Source organism: Taeniopygia guttata, chromosome Z (genome assembly GCF_048771995.1).
Source record: "Taeniopygia guttata chromosome Z, bTaeGut7.mat, whole genome shotgun sequence".
In the NCBI taxonomy this organism is placed as follows: domain Eukaryota; kingdom Metazoa; phylum Chordata; class Aves; order Passeriformes; family Estrildidae; genus Taeniopygia; species Taeniopygia guttata.
In genome coordinates, this window is record NC_133063.1 from 48,417,027 (window position 1) to 48,434,775 (window position 17,749).

At 38.3% G+C, this 17,749-nt stretch overlaps 1 protein-coding gene across 2 annotated transcripts in view; it reads right to left on the bottom strand.

Moving 5' to 3' along the window:
* Positions 1 to 1,201: 1,201 nt before the first annotated feature.
* NPR3 (natriuretic peptide receptor 3) overlaps positions 1,202 to 17,749 on the bottom strand; it is a 45,801-nt gene continuing 29,253 nt past the window's right edge. The window contains exons 5-8 of one of the 2 annotated variants that reach the window (XM_030257962.4): positions 16,653 to 16,747; positions 13,675 to 13,810; positions 12,113 to 12,197; positions 1,202 to 9,238 (exon numbers count right to left, since the gene is read on the bottom strand). In XM_030257962.4, coding sequence (XP_030113822.2) covers positions 9,127 to 9,238; positions 12,113 to 12,197; positions 13,675 to 13,810; positions 16,653 to 16,747 — 428 coding nt within the window. In that variant the 3' untranslated portion in view covers positions 1,202 to 9,126. Of the gene's footprint in view, positions 9,239 to 12,112; positions 12,201 to 13,674; positions 13,811 to 16,652; positions 16,748 to 17,749 lie in introns of both variants that reach the window. The other variant, XM_030257961.4, reaches the window with a different exon arrangement.

Genomic DNA, 17,749 nt, shown 5'->3' on the forward strand with positions numbered 1-17,749 from the left:
CTGATCATAAACTGCCATGCTGGCAGAACAATCAACTTGGAAGAGAACTTACTTATAGAAAGGGGAGTACGACTATTTTTTTTCTGAGGCAGAGGACTAGAGGCCATCAAACCAACCCTAAAATGACACAGGAAGGCTTACCAAGAGTAGCATATGTACACAGGGAGACCCTTTTTGGCTCATACAGGCTTTACAGACTGTAAATTATAGTTATTCCTAGGAGGGAAGAAAAGAGGTTCTGTCAGTTGTACAATTACTTTTTATTGGCAGTGCTCTTTCAACTCAAGAAAACATTGGCTGAAGTTCAAGACCAAGATTTGGCTCAAATGCCACCACAATTCTTCAGAAATGCAATGAATGTTCCTCAAGAAATAGTTTCCTAAGGAAGCCACAAAAATGTGTCCAGCTAGGTTTCAGGATATCTAAAATGATATCCAGAAGTTGCTACCACTGAAGACCAATTGCTTTAATTTCACCAAATTACATTTTTACCTGTCAGACTGGCTAGTGCTCTCTGAGAAAGAGATCTCTGACACATTTGGATGAATAGTTTCATAAACTTTGATGTACATATATATCTACACAATTCATCACACCAACCTCAAGCTTTTATTTTGATGGATAAACTATTAAAAAAAAAGTTACCAATCTAGTAACAGTGGAAGACAGTCCTGTCACTGTGACATGTTGGCCTGAGGGTCATATACTGAACATAAATTCAGTCAGTCAACTCTCATGCCTGAGTGAAAATATTCCTAAGCTTGAGTGAAAACTTCATTTTAGAAAAGTTGATGAGATTTTTTCGATTGCTGTCAATGAAGGCAAGATGTCGAAAGTCTGTCTTCCTGCTGCCTTACCTGAAGATGTGTCCATATGATATAGCAGGGTTAAAGCATTAACTATTACTACTCATGCTTCTAGAAAATTTAGAAAATTAGAAAATATTAGTAAACTAATCTTTAGCTTACCCTGACCTGAATCTTAAATTGCTTGAAGAGACTGGAGATGTCATGTAAAATATCCACTTTTGTTTCCAAAACATCTTTAATGGTTATTGCAGTTATCTAGAACACAAAAGGCTATCTGTACAATTTTTCTACGATGCTTTATACAGAAACACTGGAAAACTTCTAGGTATACTTCCAGAGGATTCCTGTCTGTAATGGGATGAAGATATAAAAACATAAGCATCAAGCAAAAGCAGGAGAAATAATAATTTTTATTTGTAAAACATGCATATAAGTGTATCGGTAAGAAGGCAGATTTAAAATAAACTAGATTCTAACAAATATTGGGAATATCTTCTACAATTTCAGAAGATTAGTATCATTAGACTTTTAATCAGCTATACAAACTGGCATATTTTTTATAGTATTGTGTTAATTAAACGTAGTGACATATTTAGAGATTTACCAGTGAAAGGCACCTCGGCTAGGATATTAGTTCAACCCTCCCCTAACTGAATGGGCCTTTCCAAATCTCTATTTTTACTCTGGTTTATTTTTTTTTTCTTTTCTTCACTGTAGAATGGTCCATCACTCCATCAACTCTCCAGTGAATTCTTAATACTTGAAGTCTTGATACCAGTGTGATCAGATACTTCTTCCTCACCCTCATTTCCAGTTATTTCAGATAATAGAGGCCTGGCATGCTCCCAAGCACAGATCTTAAATTGGCAACATTGCTCCAACAGACACATGCATACAGAAAGCAGAAGGCTAGACAAAACAGGATAATGTGAAGACTGTACTTAATTAGCTAGACAAAACAGGATAATGTGAAGACTGTACTTAATAACACAGCAAATCAAAATTCCCCAAATTTGATAAGATTGCTGCTAAGAAATGAACGTATAGCTTAGTGAAATATATTAGTTTTGCCCCTCTGCAGGCTATAAAAATTAATGCTTGCTAGTTAAGGTTCCAATGCATTTCAATAATTTGGTTAGTAATTACTTGCATTTCCAGACAATTGAGAATAAATACAAAAATATTCAAAGTTCATTTGAAGTTCACTGACTACAACCTTTCCCAGATCTTAAAATGCAATGGGGGAGATTTTTTTACAAGGAAAGGTTAGATTGACTCCTGATTTAATCACTTGCTAAGCATTATTAAAATCAGTGGTTTATACAGTTTCTTAGACCAAGAATAACCCTCCTGTTATTAACTCTGTACCAACTGACAGAACCCTCTTATGCGGAACAGACCAAGGATGTAGTAAATAGATGACAAGAGACACCATAGAAACAGGAGATAACATATTCCTATGTCTTTAATGGAAACATTTTGTTACAATTTAGGTTATGTGATATGCTTGCATTTTTAAAAAGTGTGAAAGAAAATGCACAGAATAAGAAGTCAAAGGACACCAGTGAATGCAGCTATTTTATATGACCAAGTCATAGAAGAAATAAAATACATTACACAAATAAACAAAGGTTATATCCACAGTCATGAATACACACTCTCCTCTACACAAAACCAACAATAAATAAAATCACATTATATGCAGATAGTTTACTTACATCAGTACAATATACTGTGCAGCTTTCCATTTGTTTTCTGCTGAATTGGCACTAGGTTTCTCTTTTGTCCAGTATTTTTCTATTAATAGGGAACAGTGTAAAAAAGGTGACAAAGTTCCTGTCCACAGTGTCTATCCTGAGTCCTGTTAGTTTTTGATTGTTACACCCTATGCACAAGAAACACAGCAAATTCTAGCCACTGCCTTGATCCTGCCTCTCCAAGTGTTCTCAGCACTTCCAGACCTGCCCAGTAAAGACTTTATTATCTGAGAGAAACGGAAATCCAGACAATCCCCAAGCAGAAAGCAATGCAGCTGTGCTCCTTGAGCCTGCTGCTAATGCACAACACCAGCGAAACCTCTTGTTTGTTGCCCCAGTTGGGACATAGGGGGCAGAATCATGTGCTCTCTGTGCATACCAGCTGACATTACAAAAGAGATCCCTAAAAAAACTATTTTTTTATTTTAATACCGGTTTCTGTACATTTTTGTTGCTTGCTCAAGTGTTTTCTAGAAACATTCATGTCACAGAAACACAAAGGGAAAGTTCACACAGAATGGATTTTAACCATTCAAAGATTTTTCATCTAATGAATCTGCCTAACATTTCTGAATATAGCTTAACATACAAACTGTAACAGAATCAGATTATTCAGAGTAATTAATCTTTGATGCAGATTGAGGGAACTGTAAGCCTCTCCTTTTTGTTAGTTGTTTATGCTGTAAATTTGTTTTTTGTCAGTTAGGACCTTCTAAAAGGTCAATTATGGGAGAAGTAGTGGCATAATAAAAGTCTCTATAGTGACACACTTGTCACAATTAAACATTAACCCAACAAAGCCTCAAAACCGTGACAGCCTTATCTTCTTGATCAAAACCAGCAGTAACTCCATAAAAAGTCCAACATTAACCTTTTTACTTTCTCCCTCTTTGTGTGAGATAAAGGGGGAACTGCATTTATGACAGAGTTAAGGCTTCACTGGGGCAAACCACAGTGCTCAGTCTTTCTGTTGTTATTCTTTAGAAGAGAACAGACACTATTAATGTCTGCTGCACAGCTTGCTGACCCTGCAGACAGCCATGTCTGACATCTCTCACAAACAGCTATTTGTTTTAATTTCAACAATCATTTTTCATCAGTCTCAGAGCTCAGATGTTAAAAGGTATCTGAGAATGGAAAACAATTCAGCTCTCAAGCCATTTGAATTAATTTCTGCTGCTAAGCAGGGATATGCACAGCACAAACTCTTCCATTTCTTCCACTGGAAAGTTTTCACACACTCACAAATCTTTTGTGCTTTCAACAGCAAGAAGGAAAGTGGGGGAGGAGAGGTGACACACGTGCACAACATATCTGAAAGCAGAACATATCTGAAAGCACTTTTCCCAGCATGCCCTTAAAAATACATTCCAAGAGTTTGTTTCTAAAAAGAGTTAAAACTGACTCCTACAAAACATGCACTTTGAAATTTGTCCCTTTACAGCTCACTGTTGTGAGGTGAGTTACCAGGGCATGTTGCTAACCAACAGAAAAGGTAATGTACCATTAGAAACTGGTATTTCTGTTCCCATGTGCCCTGACGTGGGTAAGGTGGTTGCTAGACATCATTTTATAGCAAAAACAATAAGGATGAAAAAACCTAACAGGTAATTCTAGGTCTATAGCTCTGATAGTGGCTGGCGTGGCCATGGTGTTTTGACACCACAAGGTGTGTTGACAGCTGAGCAGTGCTCAGCAATGAACCATGTCTGAAATTACATAAAGGTCAACACTCTCAGTGAGGAAGGAGCATTTCTGACTAAATGGTAGAAAACGGCTGTCTTCTTTTCAAAGTACTTCTGAACCTAGACAAAAGACTGTGAAAAAAAAAAAGGGTAATGAAAGACTGTTCATTCAACTCTTGGAGAAAATGAGGAAAAATAACCTTAACTGCTTTACTGAGAGAACCAGAATGCCCACATAGCTGCACTCTGAAGCACAGAGGAGGGCAGTGAAGGATGTGGAACTGTCTTGAGCTCCGGAAAAGGTGGACTGAATTGCCAAAGAAATTTATGACCAGGACTATTAGCTTCCTGTCTTTGATGTCTATTCTTGGCTTTCCAGGAGCATTATGGCATTCATGAGGTGAAAATATCACTGGAGCCAAGGTCAGCTAAGGCTGATGCAGCCTGTTCTTCTGCAAAGCTGAGAAATTGAACTGCTTCAGGCCTGCAGACACTCATTGAGGGCCCAAATTTACTTCCACTGAATCAGTAGGAGGGTTTTTTTGTCAGTTTAATGTGTGATTGCATTTCTAAGCCAAAAAATGAATCAGAGATCAACCTCCCAGTAAAACACGTTGTCAGTTGTCAGGGAGAACTCTCTTTATTTTGTCCAGCACAAATGTTTTCAAAGCATTAACTACACCTTAAATTACTTTCCACTGAAAAACCCCAACAAAATACTTCCAATAATGCAATAGTGCATTGTTTAAGAACAAAATGAAAATAGCTCAACATGGTTTATTTTCAGAAATTAATTAATATAAGTCTTTAATAAACTGAATTCTGGTCACAATCTTCCAAAGTGCTCAAAATCACAAGTTTTAGCAAAGATTGAATGTTTTCAGAGCTCAGCTAGTTGTGGTCTTCAATGAAGCACACTAGAGCAGGAACTGGTAATTTAACAGTGATGGTGGTAGTCACAGACAACTCAGAACACACAAACTGTCCATAAACAAAGGTTTCAGAACTGGCCAACTACCAGTGGCCCAGGACAAAGCACCTAGACATCTGACTCTGAAGCTGTGGGTTTCAGGAAGCTAAGTAACAGATACTTCTGAAAGTTGTGCTTAATCTTTGTCACTTTCAGTAGAAGCCTTGGTGTTGAAGTTATGAGGGTAAAAAAGCAGGAAAACTGTCCATAGAATCCTCAGGAAGACGATTCTGAGATGAATCAGTTATTAAGATGACCACTGTTTAGTAATTTTAATAAATACTAAATTAGCAGAATTTGTCAAACTTTGACAGAATATGAAGCCATTATTTTAATTTCAATTTAACTGGCACAACTGAAAGAACTGGCAATAAATATGGCTTACACAGCCAGCCTTTCTTAAATTCAAGCACATGGCAAATCTCCCTTTGGTTCAGCCGTGGCCAGGACCATACCCTTCAGTCCCAAGTGAGCAAAGCACTTAGAAGCTGAAGTTGAGCTTATTTTAAGTGTGCTCTGAAGTGCTGAGCTGAGTCAAGGGTCTCCTTGTGCTTCTCTGTAATACAGATGTATGTTTGCAATACGGGCAATTTGTTGAAGCCAAAAATGCAGGTTTTGAAACCCTTTTTGAGGATCAATTATTATTATTTTGATTAGACATTCCCTTACAGAGTTCGGAGCCTAAACATTGTGGCATTGAGCTAATGCAGATGAACCAGAAAGGAAAAGCGCATTAGCCAGTAAAGAATCTCTCTGCTGAATAATCTAAACTCAAGGCAGCTTCTGATCTGTGCTCTGTGGAAGACATGGGAACTATTAGCAAGAGGCCTGTGAAAGGCAGCTAAGAAGAGCAAGTTTATTTATACTATGAAGGAATCTACTTATGTGAAATGTTTTAAATGGTCTCTACACTTCCATGGGAAAAACACATATGTTTGTGTGCATCAACTTGCAAACATTAAAGCCCATTGATCTAAAATGCTTTAAGGTGCAAAGAAGGTTCACCTTTCTTGGAGGTGCTGGGATGCACAGTTTTGGTTAAGCCTAGGTCAGCCCCCCACCAACAGACATCTCATAGAAACACTTCTTGAGGTCATGATTTAAAACCCTCCACAAAGGTTTTAAAGCATAAGAATTAATATTATTTTTAAAAGTGACCTTTCACTATACTTTTTTAAATAGATATCATAAAATGACATAATAAAGTGTCATGAGAATTTATGTCCCAACCAGATCTCCCATCTTCTGGTGTGACTCAGCTGTGCAAGGCATAGGAAAAATGCACATCTACACAATTGTCCAACCTAGTCACTTTTTGATCTTGAGTACTAGTTCATACTGCAAAGCAAGTCACAACAAAAATAATTTCAAAAAGAACTGATGCTTCAAGTTACCCTATTCTCTACACATTTAAAAATTTTCCTTGCCTTTTTTTTCTGCAGAGTAGTCAAGTGGGTAAAACAAAGCCAAAATACTGAAAGGCCTATTTGCAAAACCAGAAGTAGATCAAAACTGCTTTGGAAAGTATATAAAAAAATATCTATCCAAACTTCAAGCATGCCCAGGGGCTAGACAAACTCAACTGCTTGGGGAAAAAAAAAAATATCCAGAAACTAACCAGGATGTCTTTTTTCCTCCCCAAGTCCATAGCACTATGACTGCTTCTCTAGCCTACTTGTGGTGCCCATGATATAAAGAGAATACCATTCTTCTCTGGTGCCCATGAAATAAGGAGAATACTTCAGAAAACTGTCCACTGATCCATGCCACTTTGGCTAAAGCACTCTTCTAGAAGTCACACAGGCCCAGACTGGGAAATGGGATGCTGGAAATCAATTTCCTGTACTGGACCTGCCCTGACAGTCAGGAAGCTTTGCCCTCTGGCTGTCTGGGACATAGGACAATATATCACAAGGGCAGCTGATGAACCCTCCATATGCTAAGAATAAATTGAAATCTAAGGAAAAAGAACACCATGTCCAACAACAAATAAAAGGTGTCAGAAAGCAGACACAGTGAGCTTTTGCTCTTCACTCCCAGGTATCCCGAAGTGGTTTCTCAGAGTTGGTAGTCTGGCCAAATGACTTTCAGGGCCTAAAAGTTTTGCAGAAATCAGGCTTCAAAGCCAGTTTTGAGGTTAACTTTCAAGTCTGACTAGAACTGCTGAGACCAGAAAGCTCTGTTTATGAAATCAGAATAGAATAAACCAAAATATTTAATGGACTCTCAGAATCATAGTCATAGCTCTGTTTCCACACTGACAATACTTTTATGGATCTTCTTCACCACATTTGCTGTAAGTACATTTCATTTCCATTTGTTGACTAGAAAATGCAAAGCTCTCCTTTGTTCAGTATAAAATAACCTGTCAGTAGCTAATTCAACACAGATTCATTTTTGCTTCTGGTAAAATACATGACAAAATTTCCAGGGGTATTGATGGCAGCAGGATTAAAGTCAGCCTCAAACAGTGTTTTAACACATGCTTCCTGAAGGTAGCTCCTTGGATGTTAAATTGTACACACATGGATAGTTAAATCCCACTAATTTCTACAGGACTCTTTAACATGTGAAAAATGCATTATTTACAGCATGAGTGTCATCTTCATATAGACAATTAAATAACTGCATTTGTGTTCTTTAAGTAACTATTTGATTGTTGCACATGCATGGAGAAAAAAGTTGGGGAAAAAATCAAATACCATCCACAAAGTCATTTCTCCTCCCCTAAATACTGGTTCTAAAATGTATTTACAGCTGTTGACTTTCCCTGCATATTACTCCTATCATACAAAATATGTCTTCAAAACATCCTCTTCCTTAATTTTTAATTCTACCAAGCAAAAATAGATACTTTAATAGAAAAATACAAGATTAAAAATATCCTAAAAAATAAAATGGTAGCATGGAATGTCATTTTTATACACACAAAAAAATCCCCTTTAGAATTGCATCAGCTATACAAACACTTTCATATTTACAGTTATGGATGCAGTCCTTGTGCTCACTGAAGTTAATGGGATTTCACCATTGACTTCACTAGGAACAGGAGCAGGCTTGACATGGACTACATCTGCCTCTCTGAAAAGTCATGGCAGGGGACAGAAAAGAGTGTGGCAAAGCACATATAAGACTGAGGAATTAATCAGTCCTCTCCAGAGACCTGATTGTCTTCTCTGTTACTATTTCACATGTATGAAATTCCTCATCTTTCACTGAAGTTTTTCTAAGTCCCACCAGCTACGAGGGAGAAACAGTGCTTTTGACTGTGATGCCACACAAACAAGGAAAGAATGGTTTGTGTGTTTCCACCTGCCTGACTTTTTCAGAGGAATTAATTAGAACCAAGTGCCAGTTCTGTCCCAGAACTAAGGCCCGTACACCAACTTTCATATCCCCTGTTATCAATGTCAGTGATTCAGTGATGCAGGATCATACCCCAAACAAATCCCTTTCTTCCTTTTGACAGCAACCAGCACCTATGCCTCTGAAACCATATTTGATACCCATGGGTGATATGCAAATATGGAAGGAGGTCGTAGAAGCTTTAAAAAAAAAAAAAAAAAAAAAAAAAAAAAAAAAAAGGGAGCAAAATGAGGCATTCCCCATCAACTAAACCAAGATCTGCTAGCCTTAATATATGCCTTAGGAAATACTGTCTTTACATATTAAGTACATCCTATAACATCAAACTGCATAGTTTTCTTTTCTCATGAGATGAAAGGCCATGCGGCATAATGTGATAAGTAAATAATTCCTGAGCTTCTGAAAGAAATTAAGACAAAATTACTGCTTAAAGAGTGAGTTCTCAAGAGCCTCTTCTTTTTACACTGTTGTCTTTGGTTGTGTCCTTTTCTCTAATTCTTTCTTTTCCCTAGGAAGAATGGGATTCTTTTTCATCTTCTTTATGCAGCAGAAAAATGAGATCTAATGGAGTCTTCACGTAACTGCCGATGTTTCCCCATGTTACAGTCCTCCTGTTGAGTTCGTCTCTCAATAGTTATTCTGTATTTCTTTCTGCATGAAAGGAGAGGAACAGAATGAGAAATCCTTCTCCAGCTACAGGCTAACAGACTTCTCTTATGAAGAATGCCTGTAGGGGACAGCTGGGTGCCATTTGAAAAATGAAACGTGGCAGAATGTGAAACCCTGGTCAAAGATTAAAGTAGTTTGCCTCAGAACATTTTACCCAGGCTCAAGAATGACTGTTAATTTTTACATGGCAGTCTCAAAGCACTAAGACATGGACATTTGCTTCTTTGAAAATTTCTGATCTAAGTGATTAGGAGTTTTTGTGAAGTGTCATGTGAACTGTGTTACTTCACTGTTTTATATTGATCAAAGACAATTTTCTTTTCAGTATGCTGGGTGGGGGGAACTTTCTGCAGAGTTCAAACAACAGATCTGACTATTCAGCTGCATTTCTCACTGAAACCCAGTATTAACTAACTAATCTTCCCATTTCCGCCTGAGAAAACTATGATGTTTGTAATGTCAGAAGAGGTAACATGATGAATTAAGAAGAGGGATGTAGAAGACAAGAAATAAACACAAATGCTCATGTATCAGACACAGCTCTTCCTGTGTGTCTTCCTCTTGGCCCGTTTGAAGAATTCTGCTATGCTTTGTACATCAAACAAACCCTCTGACTGCCTTTTACTTCCTCTTTAGTACCCAAATCTCCCTTCAAAAACCATCAGCTGATTCACTTTTACATTTTATACATTTAGGCTTCTACTCATTTTCAGGACAAATTTTTCAGAAGGGCATTAGTCCAGCCCCATGTGCTTGTACTGCTGGAGGAGATGCATGGCAAAAACACTGTAGGCCAAGGAAAGACCTGTTACACCAGCACAGGTAGCAGGAGTCACAGCTAGGTATGCAGCAGTGGAAGCAAGATTTCCACAACACCAAAGTTTTGATTCAAGCAATATGGCTGAATAGAAAGTGGCAACCTAGAAGTTCTGAAAATATTCCCTCAATACCTGTGTCTGTATCAGTAAGCTCCAAAATAAGGTGAAAAACCTGTGTTGTTTAATTTCTTTATACATTTTCAAGTCAGACCCTTACATGGGTCAGAGCATGTACAGTAGTAGCTCTTGCACAAGGACAGGTCCAGATTTTAGATGTACAGGTGTTTAAGTTAAAATCTGGTCAAAATACATTTCAGAACTACTCCCCAGACCTTTTACCTGCTGGTATGCACACTCAAAATTGTATTTGTATACTCGTCTGTGACAATTACAGATCTAAATGAATGGTAATTAGTAGTATTTACAGTTTAAAAGCTACAGAAGCTGGAAGTACAAATTACTTTGGGCACGCAAATGCTAAACCTGCATTTTCTGAAAATCTGTCCCACGCACCCTAATTTGTTATGTTTCAAGTATTTATTTAATGATGGAATAAGGAGGTTGTCCGTGCTCCTGCTTTGAGCAATTGCAATCAGATCTCCAGAGTGAAATTCACCCACAGGTCTTTAGACATCTCCAACATATAGATTCACCTGACAGCACCCACAGCTTTCTTCAGAAACCAGAGAAAAAGGCACTTCTAAGAGATCTAGTTTAGCTTTAACATTAAGATGATGTGAACTGCATGTCAGAAGAAAAGTGCTCATTTCTCCCCTCTGACCATACATGAAAAGACTGGGTGTGGAGCTCAAGGTTATTACGTCTACTTTTAGAAACAGAAACCTTTGCTCACACGGATTTCTAATCCAAATCATTATGTCAAATGACTAGAAGTTTAAGGCCTGTTCTCAAAATGATACTTTGCATAGCTTCATACCAGACCGGGATATTTGTTGTTTTATTTCTTGTCCTCAAATACCAATTCCCTCCCAATATCAGCAGTGCTGCAACCCACACTTAACAGCTGTCATCTCTGGTTGAGAATCTATTTCAGATGCAAGAACTTCTGATGACATAAAATATAAAGACAGATTTTTATTCCCTTTTTATTTTAAAAATAGTCTTTATTCAGTCCAAGCCAATTTAATTGTATCTCAACCCCAAAAACATACTATATAAGCGCTGAACATATGCAAGGATAAAATCACCCTGCAGAACTTCAGTTGTAAGTACCTGATGAATAAGCTTGGTTCTTTGAAACACTGAAAGTGTCCTGGTGAATTGAAGCAGGCTTTGCTTGTTTTATTTTGTTAACATTTTTTATAACCAGTTATTTTTTAATGTATAGAATTATTTGATTCTTGTATGCAGAGGTTAATTCTATTGTCCTATCTAGCTTTTCCATAGCAGAAGGATAAATTACTGTATATATAAAGTGCTGAACATGCATAACTAATTTATTCCATCAGTATAGGATCAATTATCAAGACTTTACATTTGCTGACTAGCAGTGTAAGAATTATTTAACTTAAACATGAATAAAACACTGATCACCCTGCACTGACCTCAGCTTATTAAGTTAAATGCACAGCTTTGGAATCCAAATGCTCTCTTACACCAAAACAGAAATCTCTTTCTCTTCTGCAGTACAATTCTATTCAATACCAGGCAAATGATATAAATCTCTTGCAGATCACAGCCTGCACAACTGTGCTGGCAAGGAGCAGTAAACAAAGGCAGCTTTCAAGGCCAGGACACTTTACTAAAGCAACTGTGAATGTCTGGAACTCACTGGAATTACTTCCATGAGTAACTTTACTTAGGGATATAAGTAGTTACAGGATGAAGATCCAAGTCAGTAAAATTATTTGGATAAACACAAAAAAGACAATCTAAGTGTGTTCGCCATCTCTGGTGAAAATGTTATGACACACTGTTATGGTGCCTCTCTGTCTCCCATCAAGGATGTCCCACCAGGACCTGAGAAGTTTGGATGACAAATAAAAAGTTTACAGAATATTCAATGAATTGGACTAACCTGAAGAAGTAAAAAGCCATTAGCAATCCTGCTCCAAGCAAGGCGCCCACAACTATTCCTGTAACTGCTGATTCTCCTAGACCACCTGCTTGAAAAGGGGGAAAATAAACAATCAGGGTTTATACTGAGAACTATCTGCATTCATGTATTGGAAAGTACACACAATTAGGAAATTAATGACCAACGTTAGACCTTTCAGAGCTTGGGACTCCATGAGAACCTGTTGCAGTGTCTGCATGTTTACCTTTTGTCCTTGCTTTCCTTGGGGCTGAAAAAGCCCCCAAATCAGTATCAGATGAAAGCAGAATTCTGGAGATGTGATACAAGGGAATATTGCTAGGTAACTGGCCTGGACAGCTTGGTCTGAATCATAACACTGACTACAGTTACAGTGATGCACATAATGGAAATCAGCACTGAATATGCCTTGAGACACTGTAATAGAAATAAACTCATCTTACCTGGATAAGAATAATAACCCTCTACCGCCTAGGTTTATTAAAATGACTACGATTATCCAACAGTTCCTTGATTTTTTCTAATTTCCTGAAGATATGTTGTTTCAAGATAAAGCCATATGACTTTTGACTTGCTTCAAATCTCAACAGAGGCAGAACAGGGATACAGTGGCTGAAGGGGAGCCCAAAGAGGGACTGTCTCTGGGAAGTGCAGGGCTCCTGAAGAACAATGGCATTTTATATACATGTAGTCTACTCCCACTTCCACTCCCACCTGGATTTGTAGAAAGGAACAGAGAAGGAAATCAAACTGTTCCCTCCTTTTCAAACTTCATCCTTGACCCTTTGAGGGGATTCTGTCTGTACAAGAGGAAGAAGATGCATAGCTGTACCACACTGAAGCAGATGGTTTGAGTTCACACCTGTTTTTCAAGGGTTTTAGAATTACCAGTCTGGAGTTATCTTTTCACTGCAGACTAGCAATTAGTCTCCTGTGAAAAGTTAAGACCACCTTTTGTCACTGAAGCATAAGTATCCTCCTACTCCAATCTCCCTGCAATGTCCTACTCACTACAACAAGGTCTGTGATGTCAAGAAAGAATAGACACCTGCCCCATGGAGGGTAGTCCCAGCCTTTTGAATTCACAGATGTCATCCCATTCAATTGTCTTCACTCCTCCTCACAGTGAGCTTCACTCATATGAAGGCCCCTCATAGTGCCTTCTCATAAGACTGAAAACCATTCTGCACTGGGAGAATGCTGCTCCCACCAGCACAGCTGGTAATTATCAGAGTGATTATTGTCTGCTGGGGTTTCAGTTACATCCCTCATTCTGGCTGAAAGGCTCCTGTAAAGACCTAAAGCCTCCAGGGCTCTGGCCTGTGCATGATTAGTGTTAAGTTTAAATTCAAGGAAGTGATTCAGACCACATACTACCCACGGCTGTCAGACCTTAACCTCCCAAGCAGTCGGGAGAAAGAGCCAGTCGCCATGTCTCAGCTGGACAACTGGGCTGAACAATTTAATATAGCCCATAAAGTTGCAGAGACTCATGGATTCTCCTCTTCAGAGCTGGCCCAGAAGCATTAAGTCACTAAACTTACATGATTTACACGGTGTATTGCTCGTGTGCTCTGAAACACGGCTTTCATCTAGGTGCAGCCTGCCATAGTTCCACGGGTATTTCACATTTGATCGAATTTCAAACCGTCCCTGCTTTCCATAGTAGTCCCCGATCACCTATGCAAAACAAGAAATGGATGAAAAGGTTTTCCTATGATCTTAGAGAAGTGAAGCAAACAGGAGAGAAACACTGACTCGACTGCTGTGGCATGATGCTGGATGTCAGAGAAGAGGGCTGAAGGGGTCTGTGGGAGGTTATGCAGTGCATGCCCTGCCCTAGGGCAGAATCAGCTGAACAAAAGCATTCCTGACAGATGTTTATCTAATCTGTTCATGAAAGCCTTCAAAGATGGAGACTTGACAATTTCTGCACCAATTATTCTGGAACTTAGCTAGCCTTACTGTCAGTTGTTTTCCCTAGCATGTAACATAAAATTCTTTTTTTGTAATTATCCATCACTTGTTACCAAATTGTCAGTGGTCATAGAACCCCTTCCTTTCTGAAACATTGCTTTACCTATTCACAGGCTCTTATCTGACTCCACCCTCAGGCTTCTCTTCTATATAAATCCAGTTTACACAAGATTTTTACCTTCTAAATATTTCTCCTACTCTCCCTGGGCTTTTATTAATTTGTTCCATAGTGAGCTGAGTGCTCAGGATTGTAACCCAGCTTAAGCTAGACAAGAATCCAGACTGGGCATAGACAGACCCAGAGCTGCCCTGCCCAGAAGGACTTGGGGCTGCTGGCAGGTGAGAGGCTAGATCTTTTCATACCAATTCTTAAAGACACTTCAGGATTTCAGTCCTGTCTTCAGCAGTTTCAGGCTTTATTCAAGATAACCTACATTGAATCTACTGCAGCAATATGTCTAAAAAACATCTATGCAGCAGGGCCATATACTGTGACACTGAAGTGGTCAGAAGCAATAGCAGAAGCACATCAATGGATCTATTTGTCCTCCCAAAGATAAAACCCAGATATTAATGCACTGGGTTTAGAATTCATGGATAGCCTCTTCAAATCTTTCACCTGAATTTCATTTTGAAGCCAATGACTTTAAAAAAGAACATTTACTCTGGTTAAATATACAAAGGTATATTTTACATTAAATAAAGACACTAATTTCTGTCTCAGTTGAAACTGGGATATAAATCCTTTGAAGAATGGATGTGTTCAACATTTGTCCAAAAATAAAGGCAAATCCAGTAAACTGGGTAACATAGAGCCCATTCACAGGCATCAGATTATTTATTAAGAGATTAAGCAGGAATGGGTGAGTCTTCTAGTAGCACAACTTAATAAATAAGAAAATATGCAGAATGGTTTCAGAACAAAAAGCTATAAGCAGGAGCCACATGGATTCAGATCAGAAGTAGGATATCGATTTTTGAAAAGCGGGAGTGGTTCATCTGTGGAACAAACATTAAGGGCACCAGCAAGGCAGTCCCCGTCCTTTCAGCGTCTCCAAACCAAAAATAAATGCCTGTTACAGTATAAGCTTTAGTCATGTGTAAACTACAGGGCTCCATAAAGGTTAAGAAACCTGCCTTGTCTAATATAGCAGAGGTCAAACTAGGAAATCCAGGTTTTCTTCTAGCTTTAAACTCTGTGAATAGACTTGGGAAAACAGCTGTCCCCAAACTCCCATCCATCTGGCACAGCTGAGAAACATTCTCATACACAGGAAAAAAATATTCAATGAATAGAACAAGTTATCAAAGAAACAATGTTTTTAGAGTGAGAAATGAAAGTAGTAATTATGTGGCAGACAAAAGAAGTAAGCAATCATGTGTAAAATCTTAATTGCATGTGTATTTATGTACCTAATAAAACACAGGAAAATTCCACAAGAAGTAAAAAAAAATAAATGTAACATTTAAAAACAAGGTTGTTTAAATTGCAAGTGAAATGAAAGGAACGGTAAGAGAGGGAAATTAAATTGATAAATGGGATAAAAAGCTACTGGGCTGAACAAAAGAAGAAACACAGAGTGTTCACACCAAAGTCATCCCAATCATTTTGTACTCCTACTGCCTGGGAGTGTCTGCAGTTTACTGGAGTAGTTTTTCTATCACTTTTACACATTACAACACACAAGACATCCTCACACTTTTTACAGGGCTACTTGAATTTTTCTCTGCTGCAGTACCAATAACAACATAACTTCACTGGACTCAAAACCACACATTGAAATGTCCAGCTCAGATATTGCTACTTTCTGTTTGAGCTTGTTGAAGCTGGGGAGACCAGCAAAGCTGAGGCTGATGCTGATTTTGCAACGAACAAAATCATCCACTGCAGCTGGACTTAGGGCACTGCATGTATTAATAAACTCAGCCCAGACATGCTATTCTCTGTGTGCAGCTGGTACTGTTCCTCACAGATCTTTTCATAGTCCATCTCTTCCAATCCTTCTGCATCCAGTCGAATAATTTATCTGGTATATATGGAACCATCTGATTAAAATGTTCCTTAAATGCTGAAGAGAAGGCACTCAGGAATGTCTGCCTGACAAACAAAGCCAGGCAAGGTCTGCACTCCCGCTTGTGGTTGAGCACATCGTTAGATTTAAATACCTGCACTTTTTGTCTTAATATATCAGGACAATTTGTGCATCACTGTTTCTGTAAGATTAATATTTCTTCCTAACAAAAAATAAAAACTCTTGCTCATTTTTAAATAATTTCCCATATTCAAAATGAGCAGTGCTTAGCCAGTTTGTGAGAATTCACTATTTAGTTAAAGGCCAGCATCATGTGAAGTTGTATTGTTAAAGAAAAGAAGGAACTTTAAAAACCTTAAAATAACTACTTCAAGATAGGTATCTTACAGAAAGGATTTGGTCTTTAAATTGCTAAGATTAAGCCACTATTAAGTAAAGAGATGATATCATGTTACTTTACACTGAATTACTAATTCATCAGTGGCCAATTGCAGTCATGTTTGTTTCCTTACCTCCTGTGTGCCTGCCTCCGGGTCTGTCATTCCAATCACAGAGAAATCCCCATATCTGTCTCCATTGGCATCAATGGACACCTGCCCTGCAATACCTAAGGAATGGCATGTGAGGAATCAGAAGATTAATTAGTTAAATTACTGAGCCTTACCAAGCAAACATGAAAACAGTGGACAGGCTTTTACAAACCGATATGACAGGAAATCTCATCAGTCTCCCAGCATTTTTGTTGGCATTCCAGAAGAAATTGTAATTTCATCTTGGTGTCTGCATTCCTGAATTCTTAACATTTCTCCTTTTTAAATACTAAACATGTGATATTGGAGAATACGTGAGAAAAGTCTAATCCTAAAATGAGCATGTACAACTAAAACACAGATATACTTAATGTGAATTACTTATAGAGAGCCTAACCCTGAAAAATCTGATGATGCCTCAATAAAGAGAGTCCAGCTCATATGCTGCAGAGGACACAGGGGCAGAGACATAGATCCCATAGGCTTAAGGGGTTGCTGCACCCATATAACCAGTCCAGTGGGATACTGGAGATGGCATGGATAAGGAGTACCATATGCACTACATATGCATTAAGCCCTGCATTCATCTACTTAAGATTAACTACATAATAAGTTCAGTTTGGTTTATATTCTTAGAGCTCCATTCCACTTCCCCATTTTACAATTTCTAGACGACTTTGGGGAAACTAGGACTCATTGATTCATATGTCAAGTTTGAAAGAGCTTTGGAGATCTTGGGCCAAACCTCTAGCTCAGAGCCAGGAGAATGCTCAAGGTTTTATCTGCTCTCCAAAATCTCCAAGGATGGAAACTGCACAGCCTCATTAGGGCAACTTGTTTGATCTGTCATGGGAAATGAACACATCCTTGTGTTTAGATTGTATTCAATCTAAACCTCTTTTTAAATGTACGTCCTTGTGTACAAAAAGCTTGGCTTCAAATTCTCAATGTGTAAGTCAAACAGGTTCTTAAAATCCATCAAATAATACTAACTAACTGTGGTGAAGACATCTTAAGACTACTGATATGCTTTTTTACCTCAGATATTCTCAAATGTGATCCTGCACTGCCTGACACCA